At 42.2% G+C, this 21,233-nt stretch overlaps 1 protein-coding gene across 3 annotated transcripts in view; it reads right to left on the reverse strand.

Annotated features, from left to right (window-relative positions):
- Positions 1 to 21,233, reverse strand: part of strbp (spermatid perinuclear RNA binding protein) — a 139,955-nt gene that overhangs the window by 68,544 nt on the left and 50,178 nt on the right. For all 3 annotated transcript variants that reach the window (XM_067969683.1, XM_067969684.1, XM_067969681.1), the window contains one exon: positions 9,805 to 9,994. Coding sequence is in view for 1 of the 3 variants with exons in the window: in XM_067969684.1 (XP_067825785.1) it covers positions 9,805 to 9,807 (3 nt within the window). In the remaining 2 variants the exon portion in view is untranslated. The remainder of the gene's footprint in view (positions 1 to 9,804; positions 9,995 to 21,233) is intronic.

Genomic DNA, 21,233 nt, shown 5'->3' on the forward strand with positions numbered 1-21,233 from the left:
GTTTAGAAGAATGAGAGGGGATCTCATTGAAACGTATAAAATTCTGACAGGGCTAGACAGACTGGATGCAGGGAGGATGTTTCCCCTGGCTGGGGGGGGTCCAGAACGAGGGGTCACAGTCTCAGGATACAGGGTAGGAACATTTAGGACTGAGATGAGGTGAAATTTCTTCACTCAGAGGGTGGTGAACCTATGGAATTCTCTTCCACAGAAGGCTGTGGGGGTCAAGTCACTGAATATATTTAAGAAGGAGATAGATGGATTTCTAGACACAGAAGGCATCAAGAGGCATGGAGTGTGAGCAGGAATATGGTATTGATATAGAGGATCAACCATGATCATATTGAAATGCGGAGCAGGCTCGAAGGGCCGAATGGCCTACTCCTGCTCCTATTTTCTATGTTTCTATCAACCACTTGGCCAATTTTTGTATCATCTGCAAACTTCTTAATCATGCCCCCTACATTTAAGTTTAAATCATTAATATTTCCCACAAAAAGCAAGGGACCTAGTACTGAGCTCTGCGTAACCCCATCGGAAACAACCTTCAAGTCACAAAAACACCCGGCGACCATTACCCTTTGCTTCCTGCCACAGAGCCAATTTTGGATCCAACTAGCCACTTTCCCTTGGATCCCACGGGCGTTTACTTTTCTGACCAATCTGCCATGAGGGACCTTGTCGAAAGCCTAGCTAAAATCCACATAGACTACATCAAACGCGCTACCCTCATTAATAAAAAAAAAATTGAGGAGGTAACGAGAGTGTTAAAAATTACCTTTTTGTTACAGAAAAGGGATAGAACTTTATGCGTGGAGGACAAACTTCTGCCAAAGAACAAGATGACCCATTTACGGCATGGTCTAAAAATGTTTAAATAATCAATCTTCACATACAAAGGCATTATATCAAAGTATTACAACAGTAGGTAGACAGACCTGACTTAATTTTGAGGCTGTGATTATGAAAAACAGGTCCCCAGTGGGCACTACAATTCATAAGAATGACTTAAATTTCCAGGACTCTAAGTCTCCCACCAACGAAAGACAGTAATTTGTAATGGCTCCCCCTGTAGATCAAACCAAGACAACAGGCTGTAAGTGACCCAGGACGGCAAATAAAAAGGAGACAACATATCAGGCTATGAAGTGCTGAGTGCACTCTTCTGGCACCAAAGACAAACCATTCAATTTAACATTAAAATGGAGGCTACTCTAGACACCAACCGATTGCTACTACCAAAGGTAGAAAACTTTGCATAAGTAAACAGATCCTTTCACGAGCCAAGCCATCAAGTGAAGTCTCTGAGGAAAGTTATGGTATATATGGCCCTCCATCTGCAATATATCTTGCCTCCAATGTAATTACTATGGGTCAATTAATGCTTAGATCCAGTAGGCCAGAAAACAAGATGCAGTTCCAGCTGGTGGCAGGATTAGGAAAGCAGCCGACTAATCTGATATAGGCAATGTATTCAAAGTCATTTTTTTCCCTCCACTCTGCTCAACTCCTGAAAACACAGAGATGTTGGAGTATAGTTCAATGGACATTCCACAGTACCTTGCCCAAGCGGTCATTCTTCACATGAACCACAGGCTCCTCAACATTGGGGAGCTTCCCATTTTTGCCCAATCCTGTCCTTATCAGACATTAACAGTTAGACCCACTGGCCAAGTATCAGGAGTTGACACTTGCTTGATTTTAACCCTCCTCCCTGTAATGCCCATACTGCCACCCTCACTAAGGTAGTTAACATAGCACAAATAGCACACAGTTAATTCTGTGCCATGGCACTACTCTAGATTAACAGAGATTCAGTTTGTACCCTGAAATATTTTGTCTGAGGATCCGAGTACCTTAACTCAAATCAAGACAAGTGGCAGGTCTATCTGTTGCAGCTACAACATTAAAAAGCAGTAGTGACACCACTGGAAGGGAAGACTGACTTGGATAGATCTCAAACAGTCTCAAATTTGACACCACCTTGATGGCTGCAGCATCAGAACTAGTACTCAGAAGAGATGAACTCAAAAGGTTAAAAACTTCCAAAAGATATCAACAAATAATCTGGGGCTAGGGAACTAAGGAGGCTAGGAAAGGAGACTTGTCGAAAGTTGTTTGAGAAAAGACCCGACATCACTGCCAAAAAAATCTTCAAAGAGTGAACTTTCCTGATTCTCTCCATAATCTGGGTTTACTTCTAATGGTATGTGAAGTATGGTGTAACAACAACAAAATGCACAGAGGCATGAGGAAATTGGATGCCGAACCAGAGAAGGCAAGGTTAGGAGGGTTCCCTAAAAGCTTGGTCAAAAAGGGGTTTTAAGGAGAGTCTTCGAGAAGAGGGTGGTGGTGGGGTTTAGGAAGGGAATTCCACAGAGTGGGACTTAGGCATCTAAAGGCACAGCCACCAATGGTGGGACGGGTGGGAGGGGCTCAAGTCAGAGCTATGAGGAATTTGGGGGCAGTTGAAGGCCTGGAAGATGTTACCGAAATCAGGAAGGAAAAGGCCACAGAGGAATTTAAACACATGGGTAAGAATTTTATAAGGCTATAATGATGGGGACAATAGAGGAGTGGAATTTGGTGCAGGACAGGATATGAGCTGCACAGTTTTAGACAAGGTGAGTTTATGGAATGTAGAGGATAGGTGGCCAGCAAGAAGAGCATTGGTATAATCAAGTCTAGAGGTGATGAAGGCATGTATGAGGGTTTCAGCTGCAGAGAAGCTGCAAAAGGAGTGGAAAAGGCATCTTTGTGATGGAGAAGATATGGCGTCAGAAACTCAGCTGTGGGTCGAACAGAAAACCAATTTTGCCGACAATTTAGTTCAGCTTGCAATTGCGGGGACAGGGATGGAGTCAGCGTAGTAGATAGCTTCAGTCTTCCCAATGTTTAGTTGGAGGAAGTTACGACTCATCCAAGGATGGATGAAGGACAGCAATCAGATAGATAGCAGACTACTGTGATTTGTGAGCATCTACATTTTGGTGATGCCATGTTCTTACTTTAAAAAAAAATTCATGGATTCTCGAACCCAATGGATTCACCCGTCACTGTTGCTCACTTCTAATGAAAACCTTACAGCTGGCATGCAATTATTAAATGAAGTGTCTCATCTCAAAAAAATGTGCATTAAACCAAGGCACTCTTAGGATTAATTAGTGAAAACATAAGATCCTTAGCAACTGCTATGAAATGTCTTCAAAAATATAACAGGTGTTTTTAAAGTTTAGAACAGTAAGTAAAGCTATTGTTGAATTTTATTTTTAGACCTGTTGGTCCACATGGGCAAGATTAATCAGAAATACCATGTTGACAATATTTTGGTAGAAACAAGAGGGAATATGATCTGGTCACTAGATAATACAGAGCAGTACTTAGTTGACCCATTTTAAACTCAGAAGCACCAAGATTCCTTCCACTTAATGACACTTGCAAGATGAAAAACTTGTTACGAGAGTAATCACAGATGAGTCCTAGCACAGTACACTGGAGGAAGATGTTTTCAAACTATTAACCCAAGGGGAAAAAAAGGATATAGAATATGATTGTATTGTTTCTTTTTTGGGAGAAATATTACCAATGCATACATTTCTCCCTATTGGGTTTACTTTTATTTGTTATATACAAAATAAGATCCAATAATCAAGTTAAAATTGTGGTCCTGGAACAGCTCTTAGCTAACTAGATGAGCTAAGAAGGCATTCCCATTAAAAGTTAAAAATAGTTATTAGCATTTCACACCAAGATTATGCCTTTTGCAATACAAGTGGTTGATGCTGACCGCTCGAGGGGGGATAAAGCAAGAAACTCCAAACCAGATACGAGCTGTGGAAGGACTTTACCTACAGTGTACTTTATAAAAAAAATAAATTACCATTTATTGTCAGGGAGTGTCCTTTGTTTCCCCGGGGTGTCCAGGCTATCCTAGGTTTAGGAACCAACCAGGGAACAGGCTATTTTAGATCTTGTAGTGTGTAATGAGACACGGTTAATTAGTAATCTCACACGAAAGGATCCCCTGGGGAAGAGTGATCATAACATGATCGACGTACTTAAGTCAGAAACTAGAGTCTTAAACTTAAATAAAGCCAATTACATAGGTATGAGGGGCAGGTTGGCAAAGGTAGATTGGGTAATTAGATTAAAAGGGTGTGACGGTAGATAAGCAATGGCAAACAGCTGAAGCAATATTTCAATATTCTCAACAAATATACATTCCATTAAGAAATAAAAACTCCACGGAAAAAGTGAATCATCTGTGGCTAACTAAAGAAGTTAAGGATAGTATTAGATTAAAAGAAGAGGCCTATAATATTGCCAAGAAGAGTAGTAAGCCTGAGGATTGGGAGAGTTTTAGAAACCAGCACAGGATGATCAAAAATTTGATAAAAAGGAAGAAAATAGAATATGAAAGTAAACTAGCAAGAAATATAAAAACGGATTATAAGAGCTAATACAAGTATGTAAAAAGGAAGAGTGTAACAAAAGTAAACGTTGGTCCCTTAGAGGCTGAGACTGGAGAAATTATAATGGGGAATAAGGAAATGGCAGTTAGACAAATATTTTGTATCTGTCTTCACAGTAGAAGGCACAAAAAACACAGAAATAGTAGGGAGCCAAGGGACTAATGAGAGTGAGGAACTTAAAGTAATTAATATCAGTAGGGAAAAAGTACTGGAGAAACTAATGGGACTAAAAGCTAATAAATCCCCTGGACCTGATGGCTTACATCCTAGGGTTCTAAAAGGGTGGCTACAGAGATAGTGGACGCATTGATTGTGATCTTCTAAAATTCCCTAGATTCTAGAATGGTCCCAACGAATTGGAAGGTAGCAAATGTAACACTGCTATTCAAGAAAGGAGGGAGAGAGAAAACAGGGAACTACAGACCAGTTAGCCTGACATCAGTCGTTGGAAAAATGCTGGAATCCACTATTAAGGAAGGGATGATAGGGCCCATAGAAAATCATAACATTAGGCAGAGTCAACACAATTTTATGAAAGGGAAATTGTGTTTGACAAATCTATTAGAGTTTTTTGAGGACGTAACTAGCAAGGTAGATAAAGGGGAAATCAGTGGATGTAATATATTTGGATTTTCAAAAGGCATTCGATAAGGTGCCACATAAAAAGTTGTTATACAAGATAAGGGTTCATGGGGTTGAGGGTAATATATTAGCATGGATAGAGGATTGGTTAATGGACAGAAAACAGAGAGTAGGGATAAATGGGTCATTTCTAGGTTGGCAGGCTGTAACTAGTGGGGTGCTGCAAGGATCAGTACTTGTTCCTCAGCTATTTACAATCTATATTAATGACTTAGACGAAGGGACCGAGTGTAATGTATCCAAGTTTGCTGACGATACAAAACTAGGTCGGAAAGTAAGATGTGAGGAGGACACAAAGGGTCTGCACAGGGATTATAGACAGGTTAAGTGAGAAACCAAGAAGGTGGCAGTTGAAGTATAATGTGGGGAAATGTGAAGTTATTCACTTTGATAGGAAGAACAGAAAACCAGAATTTTTTTTAAATTGTGAGAAACTATTAAATGTTGGGGTTCAGAGGGATTTGGGTGTCCTCGTACAAGAAATACAAAAAGTTAGCATGCAGGTACAGTAAGCAATTAGGAAGGCAAATGGCACGTTGGCCTTTATTGCAAGGGGATTGGATTACAAGAGTAAGGAAGTCTTACCACAATTGTACAGGGCTTTGGTGGAGTACTGTGCACAGTTTTGGTCTCCTTATCTAAAGGAACGATATACTTGCCTTGGAGACGGTGCAACAAAGGTTCACTAGATTGATTCCTGGGATGAGAGGGTTGTCCTATGAGGAGAGATTGAGTAGAATGAGCCTATACTCTCTGGAGTTTAGAAGAATAAGAGGTGATCTCATTGAAACATATAAAATTCTGAGGGGGCTTGTCAGGGTAGATGCTGAGAGGATATTTCCCCTGGCTGGAGAGTCTAGATCTAGGGGGCAGAGTCTCAGGATAAGGGGTCGGACATTTAGGACTGAAAGGAGGAGGAATTTCTTCACTCAGAGTTGTGAATCTTTGGAATTCTCTACCCCAGAGGGCTGTCGATGTTGAATCTTTGAGTATATTCAAGACTGAGATCGATAGATTTTTGGACTCTATGGGAATTGGGCGGGAAAGTGGAGTTGAGGTCGAAGATTAGCCATGATCTTATTGAATAGTAGAGCAGGCTCAAGGGGCCGTATGGCCTACTCCTGCTCCTATTTCTTATGTTCAGAAGTCTCTTTACATGAAAACAGTTCTGCAGGGGCCCTGTCTACAGACTACACATCTGTTGTGGTAAACACTTGTTAAACCAAAAAACATTTACATTTATACATTACCCTCTGTTATTTTCTGCCCAATTTTAACCATCATCATTCCCCTCCTATGTATACTGCAGTACAGTTTTACAGACAACAACCCACTGAACATCTTCAAGTGATTATTCATCAGTAAGCCTGAACAAGCTTCAGTGGACTATTTGACTTCCGGGGCCATTTTTAAAATTATTCATTCATGGGATGTGGGCGTCGCTGGCAAGGCCAGCATTTATTGCCCATCCCTAATTGCCCTTGAGAAGGTGGTGGTGAGCCACCTTCTTGAACCGCTGCAGTCCGTGTGGTGAAGGTTCTCCCACAGTGCTGTTAGGAAGGGAGTTCCAGGATTTTGACCCAGCGACGATGAAGGAACAACGATATATTTCCAAGTCGGGATGGTGTGTGACTTGGAGGGGAACATGCAGGTGGTGTTGTTCCCATGTGCATGCTGCCCTTGTCCTTCTAGGTGGTAGAGGTCGCGGGTTTGGAAGGAGATGTCACAGAAGCCCTGGCGAATTGCTGTAGTGCATCCTGTGGATGGTACATGCTGCAGCCAAGGTGCGCCTGTGGTGAAGGGAGTGAATGTTTAGGGTGGTGGATGGGGTGTCAATCAAGCGGGTTGCTTTGACCTGGATGGTGTTGAGCTTCTTGAGTGTTGTTGGAGCTGCGCTCATCCAGGCAAGTGGAGAGTATTCCATCACACTCCTAACTTGTGCCTTGTAGATGGTGGAAAGGCTTTGGGGGAGTCAGGTGGTGAGTCACTCGCCGCAGAATACCCAGCCTTTGACCTGCCCTTGTAGCCACAGTATTTATGTGGCTGGTCCAGTTAAGTTTCTGGTCAATGGTGACCCCCGGATGTTGATGGTGGGGGATTTGGCGATGGTATTGCCGTTGAATGTCAAGGGGAGGTGGTTAGACTCTCTCTTGTTGGAGATGGTCATTGCCTGGCACGAATGATACTTGCCACTTATCAGCCCAAGCCTGATGCTGTCCAGGTCTTGCTGCATGCGGGCATGGACTGCTTCATTATCTGAGGGGTTGCGAATGGAACTGAACACTGTGCAATCATCAGCGAACATCCCCATTTCTGACCTTATGATGGAGGGAAGGTTATTGATGAAGCTGCTGAAGATGGTTGGGTCTGGGGCACTGTCCTGAGGAACTCCTGCAGCAATGTCCTGGGGCTGAGATGATTGGCCCCCAACAACCCTTACCATCTTCCTTTGTGCTAGGTATGACTCCAGCCACTGGAGAGTTTTCCCCGATTCCCGTTGACTTCAGTTACAGCTTAGCATAATCATGTCTTCAGCTGATGTGCGCACATGTGGCGAATATATGGATAGCAATTGGGAGCAGAAACCCCGCCTCACGATCCACTTACGTAGTCAGGGACATTGAAGCCGAATGCAAGATTGACTCCCCATCCCCAGTGTTAGCTAGATGGGTTGGGCTGACTCAGTGAAGACTAATGTTCAAACATGGAACCTTCCTAGTCTGCAGGGCCAGGTGTCAGACCTCACTGTGCCATCATCTCTGAGCCATCTAGGGGGTAGGAAAAGAGAAATGGCTAGTTTATAACATTTAACCTTGATAGAGGAAACAAAAATATCTTGCTGCAAAGGGCAGAAATGCCAAGAGAACACTGGACAACTTCACTTTGACAACTTGAAAGCAAATAGACTGGCCAGTTTGGATTACTGGGTGCAAGATTTCCAGAAAACCAACAGCTTCTTAGGACCTCTTGTGAGCAGGCCTGCATCATCTTTTCATATCCAGAATTCCAAAGTAGATTTTATCTGAAGATCCAACATGGGGAATACACTTTATCTGAATTCCAATTATCCACACTCATGCCTTCTCGATTATTTGCTAGAATTCTCAGGAAAAAACCTTAAGCAAGATAATGCCTCATTGCACAACCACTAATGTTCTGGTTATTCATATTTCATTGCCTTTTCTGGTTTTGTTTCACCCATTTATATTGCATTTCTTCATTCTGTTCCTGGGGTACTGCTGTACCAAACATGCGAGACCAAATTTTGGGGACTCTCAAATTATCTGCCATTTTCCATTATCCTCTGGCAGTAACTTTTGCCTTGGAATATCAGCAGCACCTTTTATGTACACAATTTTTTTTCCACACCAGTCAGCAAACAGCTGTGCAAAAGTACTATGTTAATGTAATAATGTCAGCATCTAGGAGATACTTGGTACTTTATTACAACACAGTAATTCCATCCTGTGTTTAGCTTGAAGATAGCGCAGTTTTTCAATATCACCTGAAACCTGATTATTGCCGTCAACTTATTCCCTACTATAGTACCGTTTATATTTATATTAATGCATGATTATTTCTATTTTTCACTTCATAACATATCTATTATGTACTATTAATGTTAAGAGGTGTAGTGTGTAAAAGGGCATTGATATAACCATGGTTAATGATTAGCCAAAACAAAATCTACCATGTGGATGCTACTCATCAGACTACAAAAGAACAACCCACATAAAAGTTATTATATGAAGAGTGAATTACATGAGTATTTTACTAACTAAGTTAAGGTAGATACTTCTAAATTAATTCCTCCCACTTCTGCAAACATTTTCTAACTTCCTTCATTTTCTGTCATTTAACATCTGATGCACACCACTACAAATTTCTTTAAAGTTATTAAATACCAGAAGAAATTTTTGTGACCTTTAGTTACATTGACAATTACATTTCGAGACCAGGACATCCACAAATAAATTCACTTTTATTGAGTCACAATAGCACTTTTGCTTTTAATGCTAAATGAGGTTTTCAAGAATTATATGAAAAAGACCACAAAAGAAAAGAAAGTAAGTCCATGGTCACAGGTAATGACTACAAAAATGAAATTTTTAAATAGAAAAGTCTTAATATCTATTTACAACAATATTTCCCTTTTTCATATCAGCGCTTTTTGACTTCACCATATAATCAGGTGGTATAATAAAGTAATTTGAGCACAAGATTAAACAGTGCTGACATGCAGCATCCGTTTACCTAACAATAGCCAAGCCAGCTGATGCATCTGTCAAAGTATCCTGATTCACTCTGCAATGATTTTGCTACACGGAGGACAATGACAAGCACCTAAAATTTTAGCTATGCAGCACAGTCCAAGGTCATTTGGCATCTTATAGCAGCATGTTAACGCCAGTTTCATTAAAGCACGAAATTTATGAACATCCTCTTTGCAATTAATAATTCATATGCTGCAGACTCTTGAGGCTTCATTTTGTGGTTTAAAGACCTTGGCAATAAATCAAGAACAGTATACTCTGCACATAGAATTGTAGTACCCATGTACTTAATATCAAACTATTGAATAGATTTTTGTTTAACATTTTTACTGGGCTGTGCTGATTGCATCCATTAGACTGCCTGCTAATTTTTCCACATAAAACAAGGTCAAAAGTGACAAAGCCCAAGAACATACCATGATTCTTCACTTGCTATTCCAGCTTCCCTTTTCCTTCTTGTCCTGTTCGATGCTCCTTACTTTCTGCAGTCTCCTCTAGCCACTGTTTCTTTTTCGCAACAGAACTTCCTCATAAGCTCTTGTAATCCCTCGACAACTCAGATCTTAAAATAGCAAATGGTACAGCAAGGCGTTCTTTTTAACATACCTGGAGAAAAAGAACAGTAGTCCAAAGTGAAATCCATACATCAAAAAGCACTTGACTAAACACTGTTATTTTGCAATGTCTTTTAAATTACAGAAGAAAAATGCAGATCTCAATTCCAAAATCATAGATTATGTGGAACAGAAACTAGACGCTTATTATATGATGAGGTGACTATCTTCAAAAGTGGTCACACCATTAAAGGTTGAACCGAGAGCAGAGGCTCTGGGGAATATGGAACTTGCAGTCTGCAGCATATCTAATTGAATGCTTGGTTGCTCATATTCCCAAGTTTCTGGATGGATTAAACATGCCAAGTTTCTTTCTTCCCATTTGACATAATCAAAAACCACAAATCTGTTGTTAAATGCCTATACAACATTTAAAAGCCTGTTCATTTTTTCTGGGTTGATAATATGCATTTAATCAGTGCACAGAGATTACTTATCTCCCATCTCAGTAAATGAATTTTTATACATGTACACAGTCTCTACTCATGAACCTTTAGTTCACATTCTAATCAGAATGTTAGTTTTGCAGTATTTCAACTAACTGCAGTGGTTAAAATGTCATATTTCTCAAGCATCCAATAATACAAAAGTTTACAACAGACCTTGCATAGAACAAACACCTATTTGCCACTCAAGTCTGTTATTTGTGGAATTTCATTCATTGTGGATAAAAAAGCTTTATTTTGACTGGTGAATTTTTAAACTTTGTTTTAATTGCTGGAAACAGCATATGAAGAGTCAACCCCATGGGCACACAAGGTATTTCTCAAAAGGAAAAGTTTGGCAGTCTATTTAGCCTTGCAGTGATCTTCTGACCCCATATCCTCTCCATCTCCAAGTTCACCTACTCCCACTGTCATAACATTGCCCATCTCTGCCCCTGTCTCAGTTCATCAGCTGCTGAAACCTTCATTCATGTTTTTGTTAAACTCTAGACTCGACTATTCCAATGCTTTCCAGGCTGGCCTCCCACCTTCCATCCTCCATAAACTACGGCTGATCCAAAACTCTGCTGCCCGTATCCTAACTCGCACCAAGTCCTGTTCACCCATCACCCACCCTCGCTGACTACATTGGCTCCCGGTCCGGCAAAGCCTTGATTTTGAAATTCCAATCCTTGTTTTCAAATCCCTCCATGGCCTCACCCCTCCCCATCTCTGTAACCTCCTCCAGCCCTACAAACCTCCGAGATCTTTGCTCTCCAATAATTCTGGCCTTTTGCGCATCCCTGATTTTAATTGATCTACTATTGGCAGCCGTGCCTTCAGCTGCCTAAGCCCTAAGCTCCGGAATACCCTCCCTACCTCTCTCTCATCCTTTAAGACAGTCCTTAAAACCTACCTCTTTGACCAAGCTTTTGGTCACCTGTCCTAATATCTTCTCATGTGGCTCGAGGCGTTTACTACGTTAAAAGCGCCATATAAATTCAAGTTGTTGTAGCTGGTTTATGGAGTATAGGTTCTCTGTTGCGATCCCTAGGTCTGGTTTTCAATTACCTAGAAAAAGATGCACTCCAGGTTGTAAGGGATAAGAGGTGTGCTTGCAGGAGTGATCAGTGATGCTGAACCTAAGAAAACATCTAGCGTAAAAACCCAAAATCGTAACTGTGGGATTGAACTCCAGCATATTAGAAAACATTTAAAACTAGATTCTAGGAAAGAACTCAGAACTCTAGTGCAGCACCAGGGTCCACTACTTGCTACACGTAGAACCCAGTTTAATGGAGTATATTTGCTTCAATCAGCACTTGTGGATGAGTTAGTTTTAGTTGCTCTCAGAGCTGGCTTGTTCGTTGTATCAAAAAGGTGCAGCTGGGAAGCAGCAGTGCAGGCAGCACAGAAGAAACAGTTGGAAAGTGAAAGATGTTCACGGGTACAGAGCCCTCCAATAGGGAAAAGTAGTGTAAATTTCAAAAATTACAACATAATGCTGTTCACCTATGACACTGCAAACAGTTAGTTTATTAATATATGCAAGTCACATTGCTCTAAAATCAAGATATTTCAAACTGCACCTTTATAGGCTGGGATTTGTTAAAACTGGACACATTCTACACCAAATCTCTCAAGGAAAATCTTCCTGTAAATTAAGTAATTTTGGTTATGTATTTATACTACTGTATTACTTATAATAGCATGGAAATTTCATAGCATTATCTACAAACTTTTTCAAAGGTATTGCACCCTTCACAAGGACAAAAATGATTCCTGATACATCTCAAACTTCAATTTTAATAAAAACATTTACAATAAGATAATTTTAGTAGGAAACAATTTTTTTTTAAATTCATCCCTCGTAAGAAACTATTCTACTATATCTCCTGCAACTCCCCGTTTCAATCCATCCAATAAGGTTTCCGGCCCTCCTGCAGCACTGAAAGCAGCCCTAACCAAAGTCACGTTCAACTAACTGTGATCATGATACATTATCCTTTCTTGACATCTTTGCAGCCTTTGACATGGTCAACCAAACCATCTTCCTCCAACCCCACCCCCCCCCCCCCCCATCTCCATTGTCCAACTTGCTGGAATGCCCCCACGTGGCTCCAGTCTTACCTAACCAACTGTAATGAGAGTACCCCTACCAATGGTTTTTCTTCTCACGCTTGCACCATCACTGTTGGAACCCCATAAGGTCCCATCCTTGGCCCCCTCCTCTTCTTCAACTACATGCTGCCCCATGGTGACATTACCTGACAACAGACATGGGGTCGGCTTCCACATATATGCTGGTAACACCCAGCTCTACCTTTCCACCATCTGTCTCAACTCCTGCACTGCCTGTGCGCTGTCGGACAGTTCATCCAACATCCACTCATGGATGAGCTACAATATCCTGCAACTAAACATTGGGAAGAGTGAAGTCAATGCCTTTGGCCCCCTCGCCAATCAATTTGATGGTTCAGCCATCTTTGTCATACCAAATGTAGATGAGGTCCCCTCAAATTAACCTACTTCCCCACAGGTTGCCCTTGGCTTAATTTGTGGAAATAGATTAATGCGTTGCTTCAGATCTGAGGTGGTAGTCTCAGGAGCAATGTGCTCCAAAGTGTCCAACTTCAACCATCTCCTCCGCAACTCATGTCACTGACCAATGTGTTCCCATCAGAATGGAATGCCCACCTTCTTGATAATTGGAGTCAGGGCACTGGGATACCACTGAATCCTTGCGGCATATAACTAGATTCAAACTTTGAACAGTAGGTCTGGCCTTACTAAATTTCCAGACTCTAATGCAAGACAAGTTGGTTGTGCATCTGAACAAACATCAGTCATCTGGCATATAAACAAATGGGATGGGATCCAATTACTGCCCACATCAGGATGTAATGCTGTATTGCCTCATCATTGCTCCTTAATCACAGGATGAGACATGTGGCACAACATCTAGCATGATTGAACAATACCACAGCTGATGCTGTCAGATGGTCAAGGATTCACCCACAAGAATGAAAGAGCCCCTCCTGTGTTATCCAGGACAGTTTCCAGACCTTGGATTACCATCAGATTCCTCTATTTTGTTCCAAAAATTGAGAACAAGGTGGCCTGAAAAATGGATGGGATGTTGCTCCCTTGGACATTGATTTCTGTATGGTTTTCTACCTTCTTCTCTCATCCCCAAGACTTTGCAGAAGATCCAGACAGAAGGAGCAACGGTGATCCTGATAAGTCCATATTGGCCTGAGAATTCATGGTGTTTTTAGGTACCTTGGCATTGCACAATGCGCAGATAACTATACCTCTTCACTGAACAGACTTTTTCTCAAATCTTGAGGTAGATTCTTCATCCAGTAACAACTTAATAGCCTGGGGGCGGGGGCAGGGGAATGCTTTCTAAACCATGGTTTATCTACAAGATCGATGCCTCAATTAGTGGCAATCTACTGCACTAGATTGAGAACTGGCTGGAAGCCTGCAGGCAGAAAACGGTTGTAGATGGATATGGATCTGCTTGGAGACCAGTCACCAGTGATGTCCTGCAGAGATTGTGTTGAGACTGTTGCTGCTTACTATTTTTATTAATGATCTAGATGTAGATGTTGGGGAAAATGATCTGCAAGTTTGCAGATGATACCAAGCTATGTCCGACAGTGAGGACTGTAGATGATGCTCGACTACTACAGGCCGATCTAGACATGCTGCGGGGCTGGGCTCGTGACTGGCAAATAATGTTCAACTTAGAAAAGTGCAGTGTTATGCATGTGGGCAGGATGAATGCTCAACATACATAAACCCTTCAGGGAAAAGTACTAAAGCCGGTGGAAAGAGAGAGATCTGGGCGTACTAATGTATAGATCTCTAAAGTTTCGTAACCAATGCCGTGAAGAGATAGCTAGAGTGTAAAGGGTGCTAGGTGGTATTTATAGGACAATTGGCGAAGACAAACCATACTATTTTGACCTTGAACAAGATCTTGATTAGGTCTCAGTTAGAATCGCATATCTTATATTAGGCTAATAAAAGATATGCGATTTGAGAACCTCTCATTCACTACTCACCTGACGAAGGAGATAATCTCCGAAAGCTTGTGATTTTAAAATAAAATTGTTGGACTATAACCTGGTGTTGTAAGATTCCTTACATATGTCCACCCCAGTCCATCACCGGCATCTCCACATCATGTTAAAACTGTATAGCATTGTAGTTGGGCTCGACCTAGAGTATTGTGTCCAGCTGCAAAGACATACAAGACCTGGAGGCAGTTCAGTGAAGAACCATGAGACTTATCCCTAATTCTGGAGGACTGATTTATGAGGAGAAATTTGCTTGTGGTGCTCCCTCATATCTTTCAAGTGAGACCTTTAGAAATTATATACTTGGCTGCTGGTCCTCAGCATTTCTGAATTCTAGATCAGGCTACAGCACAGGCCTTTACTCACTGAGCCATTGCTGGTATAATAAAAAGGTCTTTCGTTAGGAAACTGCAAGCATTATAAAAACTTTCACTATTAATTTACATAAACATCCTAAAGTATTTAGCTAATTTGTATCAATGAAAAACTCTACCATAAATTACTTAATTTGACTTTTATTGCAGTCTAAATGTACATGATGAATCTTCAACAAGGTTTTCATAAAGTAATTTTACATTTAAACGGACAATCTTTCAAGCTCTCTGCCCAACCCATACATGCATAGCTTATCTAACAGACAAAACATGCCAGCAAACTGGTTTTGTGACAAAAAACAAATGGCACCATTTATTACAACAAATCAAAATAGTTGTTAAACATTATTTATTGGGTAATGCTGGTTAATTATTTTTTTAAAGATTAAAATAGGAAATGACATATCATATTAATTGTTTTTAGAATGTATTCATACACAATTTCAGTACGTTACACAAAATATTTCTCTGGTTTAAACTGATGAAGAGGGATTCCAAAAAGATTCTCCACTCTCCACTACCAGTTGCTAGTCAAGGTACACAGGTAGCAAGGAATCTAAAAAAAAACTCAAACAGCAATCCATCAGCAATATATTTTTCCAATGACTAATTCTGATCTTTGAAAACAGGCTAGTCTAACATTCACCAATGAATGAACAATCACAGTGAAGGAAAAGTTGCTTTGAATTTTTAAGAAAATATGTTTTAAAAAAAGGCCCAATTACAACATTTAGAAATTGTAAACAATTTTACAACACCAAGTTATAGTCCAGCAATTTTATTTTAAATTCACAAGCTTTCGGAGACTTCCTCCTTCCTCAGGTAAATGTTTCAGGAGCTCCTTGAAGCCTACGCATTTATACATATAGAACAATACATGGTGTTTACAGACTGCCCCTGCAACTGCCCGTTGCCAAGGCAATCACCGTGTTCAGACAGAGAGGTGTCACCTGCAGAACCCCCGAATACACATTCAACAAAAAAACAAACAGGGAAAAAAAAGAGAAAAAAAAAGGCAGAAACATCCGGAAGGCAGAGAGAGCCAGCAAATGACCCATTATATTAAAAACAGATAACATTTGTTCGCTGGTGGGGTAACGTGTAGCGTGACATGAACCCAAGATCCCGGTTGAGGCCGTCCTCATGGGTGCGGAACTTGGCTATCAATTTCTGCTCGACGATTTTGCGTTGTCGTGTGTCTCGAAGGCCGCCTTGGAGTACGCTTACCCGAAGGTCGGTGGATGAATGTCCATGACTGCTGAAGTGTTCCCCGACTGGGAGTCTGTAGTGTCGCGACAGAAGCTGGGGGTTCCCTGTACGATGGGTTTCAGGATGCCCTCGATGTATCCAGAGAGGTTCTCATCCCACGTAATCCCCGCGTGGGAGACTTCTACTGCCTCCCAAAGATACACAAAGCCAACACACCCGGACGTCCCATCGTATCAGGCAACGGAACCCTGTGTGAGAACCTCTCTGGATACATCGAGGGCATCCTGAAACCCATCGTACAGGGAACCCCCAGCTTCTGTCGCGACACTACAGACTTCCTACAAAAACTCAGTACCCACGGACCAGTTGAACCAGGAACACTTCTCACCACGATGGACGTCTCGGCACTATACACCAGTATCCCCCACGATGACGGCATCGCTGCGACAGCATCAATACTCAACACCAACAACAGCCAATCTCCGGAAGCCATCCTACAACTCATCCGCTTCATCCTGGATCACAATGTCTTCACCTTCGATAACCAGTTCTTTACCCAAACACACGGAACAGCCATGGGGACCAAATTCGCACCCCAATACGCCAACATTTTCATGCACAAGTTCGAGCAGGACTTCTTCACTGCACAAGACCTCCAACCAACACTATACACCAGATACATCGACGACATTTTCTTTCTATGGACCCACGGCAAGGAATCACTAAAGAGACTACACGATAACATCAACAAGTTCCATCCCACCATCAAGCTCACCATGGACTACTCCTCAGAATCAGTTTCTTTCTTGGACACACGAATCTCCATCAAAGACGGGCACCTCAGCACCTCACTCTACCGCAAGCCCACGGACAACCTCACGATGCTCCACTTTTCCAGCTTCCACCCTAACCACGTCAAAGAGGCCATCCCCTATGGACAGGCCCTGCGAATACACAGGGTCTGCTCAGACGAGGAGGAACGCGATGGACACCTACAGACGCTGAAAGACGCCCTAGTAAGAACGGGATATGACGCTCGACTCATCGATCGACAGTTCCGACGGGCCACAGCAAAAAATCGCATAGACCTCCTCAGGAGACTAACACGGGACGCAACCAACAGAGTACCCTTTGTCGTCCAGTACTTCCCCGGAGCGGAGAAACTACGCCATGTTCTCCGCAGCCTTCAACATGTCATCAATGAGGACAAACACCTCGCTATGGCCATCCCCACACCTCCACTACTCGCCTTTAAACAGCCACCCAACCTCAAACAGACCATCGTTCGCAGCAAATTACCTAGCTTTCAAGAGAACAGCGTCCACGACGCCACACAACCCTGCCACGGTAACCTCTGCAAGACATGCCAGATCATCGACACAGATACCACCATCACACGAGAGGACACCACCCACCAGGTGCATGGTTCATACTCCTGTGACTCGGCCAACGTTGTCTACCTCATACGTTGCAGGAAAGGATGCCCCAGAGCATGGTACATTGGCGAGACCATGCAGACGCTGCGACAACGGATGAACGGACACTGCGCAACAATCGCCAAACAGGAGGGTTCCCTCCCAGTCGGGGAACACTTCAGCAGTCATGGACATTCATCCACCGACCTTCAGGTAAGCGTACTCCAAGGCGGCCTTCGAGACACACGACAACGCAAAATCGTCGAGCAGAAATTGATAGCCAAGTTCCGCACCCATGAGGACGGCCTCAACCGGGATCTTGGGTTCATGTCACGCTACACGTTACCCCACCAGCGAACAAATGTTATCTGTTTTTAATATAATGGGTCATTTGCTGGCTCTCTCTGCCTTCCGGATGTTTCTGCCTTTTTTTTTCTCTTTTTTTTCCCTGTTTGTTTTTTTGTTGAATGTGTATTCGGGGGTTCTGCAGGTGACACCTCTCTGTCTGAACACGGTGATTGCCTTGGCAACGGGCAGTTGCAGGGGCAGTCTGTAAACACCATGTATTGTTCTATATGTATAAATGCGTAGGCTTCAAGGAGCTCCTGAAACATTTACCTGAGGAAGGAGGAAGTCTCCGAAAGCTTGTGAATTTAAAATAAAATTGCTGGACTATAACTTGGTGTTGTAAAATTGTTTACAATTGTCAACCCCAGTCCATCACCGGCATCTCCACATCATAACATTTAGAAAAGTAGACTGAATCATTGCTTCTACAGAAATTGGTGCCACAGTCCAGCCTTCAAATCTCATTCAAAAGAATCCCATTTAAAAACATGAATTTAGTTATTTGCCCAATTTTAGTGGCAAGAATTTGCTGTGTGAAGGGTGTGACAGATCTTACTCGATCTAAAGCAATAGTTTTAATAGTGTTTTAAAACAGGAACTAAGTTGAAAATGAAAGATTGGAAGCAATCAGATTGCAAGAAAAGGCAGACTTCTTTTGATCAGGAAATAATTCAAATAAAGATGCCTTGATTATAGGTGTGAATTAAATTATACACTAAATGGGTTATACAGGTGTTGGTTGTTTAGATCCCAGAAATTATGCATTTAACTTCTCATCAGCACTTGATGGAATCACCTTCATATTATTGTGATTTGACATTACAAGTGTCTGAGTGATTGCTTTTCGACCTCAGCTGATCACAGCACTGTTTCAGGGAATTTAAAGCTGTAAGACAAGACTTTTTTTTAAAAAAAGGTCAGCAGAACTAGCATTGTATCAAACTCCATGGACATTTGAAGATACATCTGAAGACTGCATTCTCCTCACTAAGTAATAAGAGAAAGCTCATCTTATTTAGTTAAAGAAGCTGTTCCATTCCAAGAATCAGAATGTCAGCCGAGTGCAGTATTTTCATTCACAGTCCAACAGTTTAAAAGGATAGATTAACCTTTCTAGCTCTTTTATGCAAGTAAAGATATGCATTTATACGCAACATCTCATGTTTGAGGATTTGAGATTCTGTGGCCATTTTTCTGCATGAAAAGGACCCAGACAAGCTGTCCTAATGTGTATTGGACAGGAGCTCACCTGAAAGGTCCCCAGACAGCCCCAAGCTGGATTGGCCAACTATGGGCAGAGGAAATGTGATTCAAATGCAGGATGGGTAGTTGTTTTGCAAAGATCCCAAACAATGGTCATGTCAGTCAGGAGACATCTAGCACTTTAGTGTTAACAAATTTCTTTGATCTCTTTCAGTCTTTGAAGGGAGGCTTTTTTAACATTCAAGATAGACACCAGGGGCTAAATTTCAACCCCCAAGAACAGGTGGGTTGGGGGCGAGTGGGAGGTTAAAATAACAGCTTTTTGGAGCTTCTGTGCTTAACCCAGGCAGGTTTGCATGCATGTGGTTAGCAGACACCAGGAAGTTCCACCCCCACTTAAAGCTGGCGGGCCAATATTTAAAAGGGCAGTGTACCTCATTGAAATACTTGAGGTACTTAATATTTTGTGTATTGGAAAATTAAAATGAATTTAACCATACCTGTTTGGGTTTCCCATCGCTTCCGATTCACGCCAGGTGAAAGCAGGTGGGAAGGGCCGGACCTACAAGGCGAGTGCCTTTATTGCACTGCTTGTGGGCCCAGAGGAGCAGGAGTGCTTCATCCAGGCCCAACAAGCTCAACTGGCTGACAGGAACCCCTACTGTTAATCTTCTCGTTCCAAAGAAGGTACTAGTAATCAGCCATAGGAATTTATCACAGTACATGGACAGTGGTATCCCACTTTCTTTGCCTAGTGCAGGTTTTCTACTATTTCATCTGAATTGCCTGCTAAACTTTCTTTTCAGTAGTTGTTTTGGGTTTGTTTTCACAAAATCTTTGGAATAGTAAAGGGTTTGGAAGGAGGCCAGAATTAGATTAGGCAGCTCCCGTGAAGAAGCATACTCCTGCCGATTTTATGGGCCAAATGACTTGTTTATGATTCTATATACACCCCTGCCCCACCCCCGATATTTAAAAAAAATCATTCTTGGAATATGGGCGTCGCTAGCAAGGCCAGCATTTATTGTCTATCCCTTGTTGCCCTTGAAAAGGTGTTGGTGAGAAGTCTCCTTGAACCGCTGCAGTCCGTGAGGTGAAGGTACTCCCCTAGTGTTGTTAGGCTGGGAGTTCCTGGATTTTAACCCATCTACGATAAAGGGATGGCAATATACGTCCACGTCAGATTGGTGTGTAACTTGGAGGGGAACTTGGAAGTGGTGGTTTTCCCATGCACCTGCTGCCCTTGTCTTTCTAGATGGTAGAGGTCGTGGGTTTGGGAGGTGCTGTCAAAGATGCCGTGGCGAGTTGCTGCAGTGCATCCTATAGATAATACACATTGCAGCCACGGTGCCCCGGTGGTGGAGGGATTGGGTTTTAAGTGTTGGGTGGGCTGTCGATCAAGCAGACTGCTTTGTCCTGGATGGTGTCGAGCTTCGAGTGTTGTTGCAGCTGCACCCATGCACGAAAGTGGAGTGTATTCCATCACATATCTGACTTAGCAAATGGAACACTGCTGAGCTGCCTGTCTTAGATATTCGGTTTAACCAAATCTGCCGCAGTGGATTAACTTAGTTCCAATCTTCCATTGCCAGCATGTCTTCTTGGAGCCACCCTAACAGCAAAGTGACCTGCTAACCTGTTCCCACCCCAATGGAGGATAGGCACCAGCTCGTCATTTGACAACAGACGAGCACGGCTTTGAGTCCACATAAGACAAGATACCAGAAATTCCACAAGAGGCAGTTTTATGAAAAATGACAAAAGCAATAAAAGTGAAGTCCTGCTAGGCCACATGATAATCTGCGATTAAGCCACAACCTACCCTACACTTCCCTCAAAAAAGTGAAACCTAGCCAGTTGACTTCAAATTACTCCATGGGCCTCCAATGCATCCAACGTAAGTGCTACAACAACCCAAAAGAAACACTAATATCAGTGAGATTCCATTGAGTCTCACCAAAATCATCCTCCTTATGGACTGAAATTACAACTGCACTTTGCAATTCCACGGGTAAGCACCTATCGGAAACCTATTACCCAGCCTCAGAAGTGAAGCTCCACAGTGAGTTTCTGGCACTGATCCCAAGGCCAATACTCTGAAGAGAACCCTGGCCCAGAGAAATTTTAGGAATTTAGCATCCATACCATCCACACCTACCAATCCATCAG

Source organism: Heptranchias perlo, chromosome 31 (genome assembly GCF_035084215.1).
Source record: "Heptranchias perlo isolate sHepPer1 chromosome 31, sHepPer1.hap1, whole genome shotgun sequence".
Taxonomy (NCBI): Eukaryota; Metazoa; Chordata; class Chondrichthyes; order Hexanchiformes; family Hexanchidae; genus Heptranchias; species Heptranchias perlo.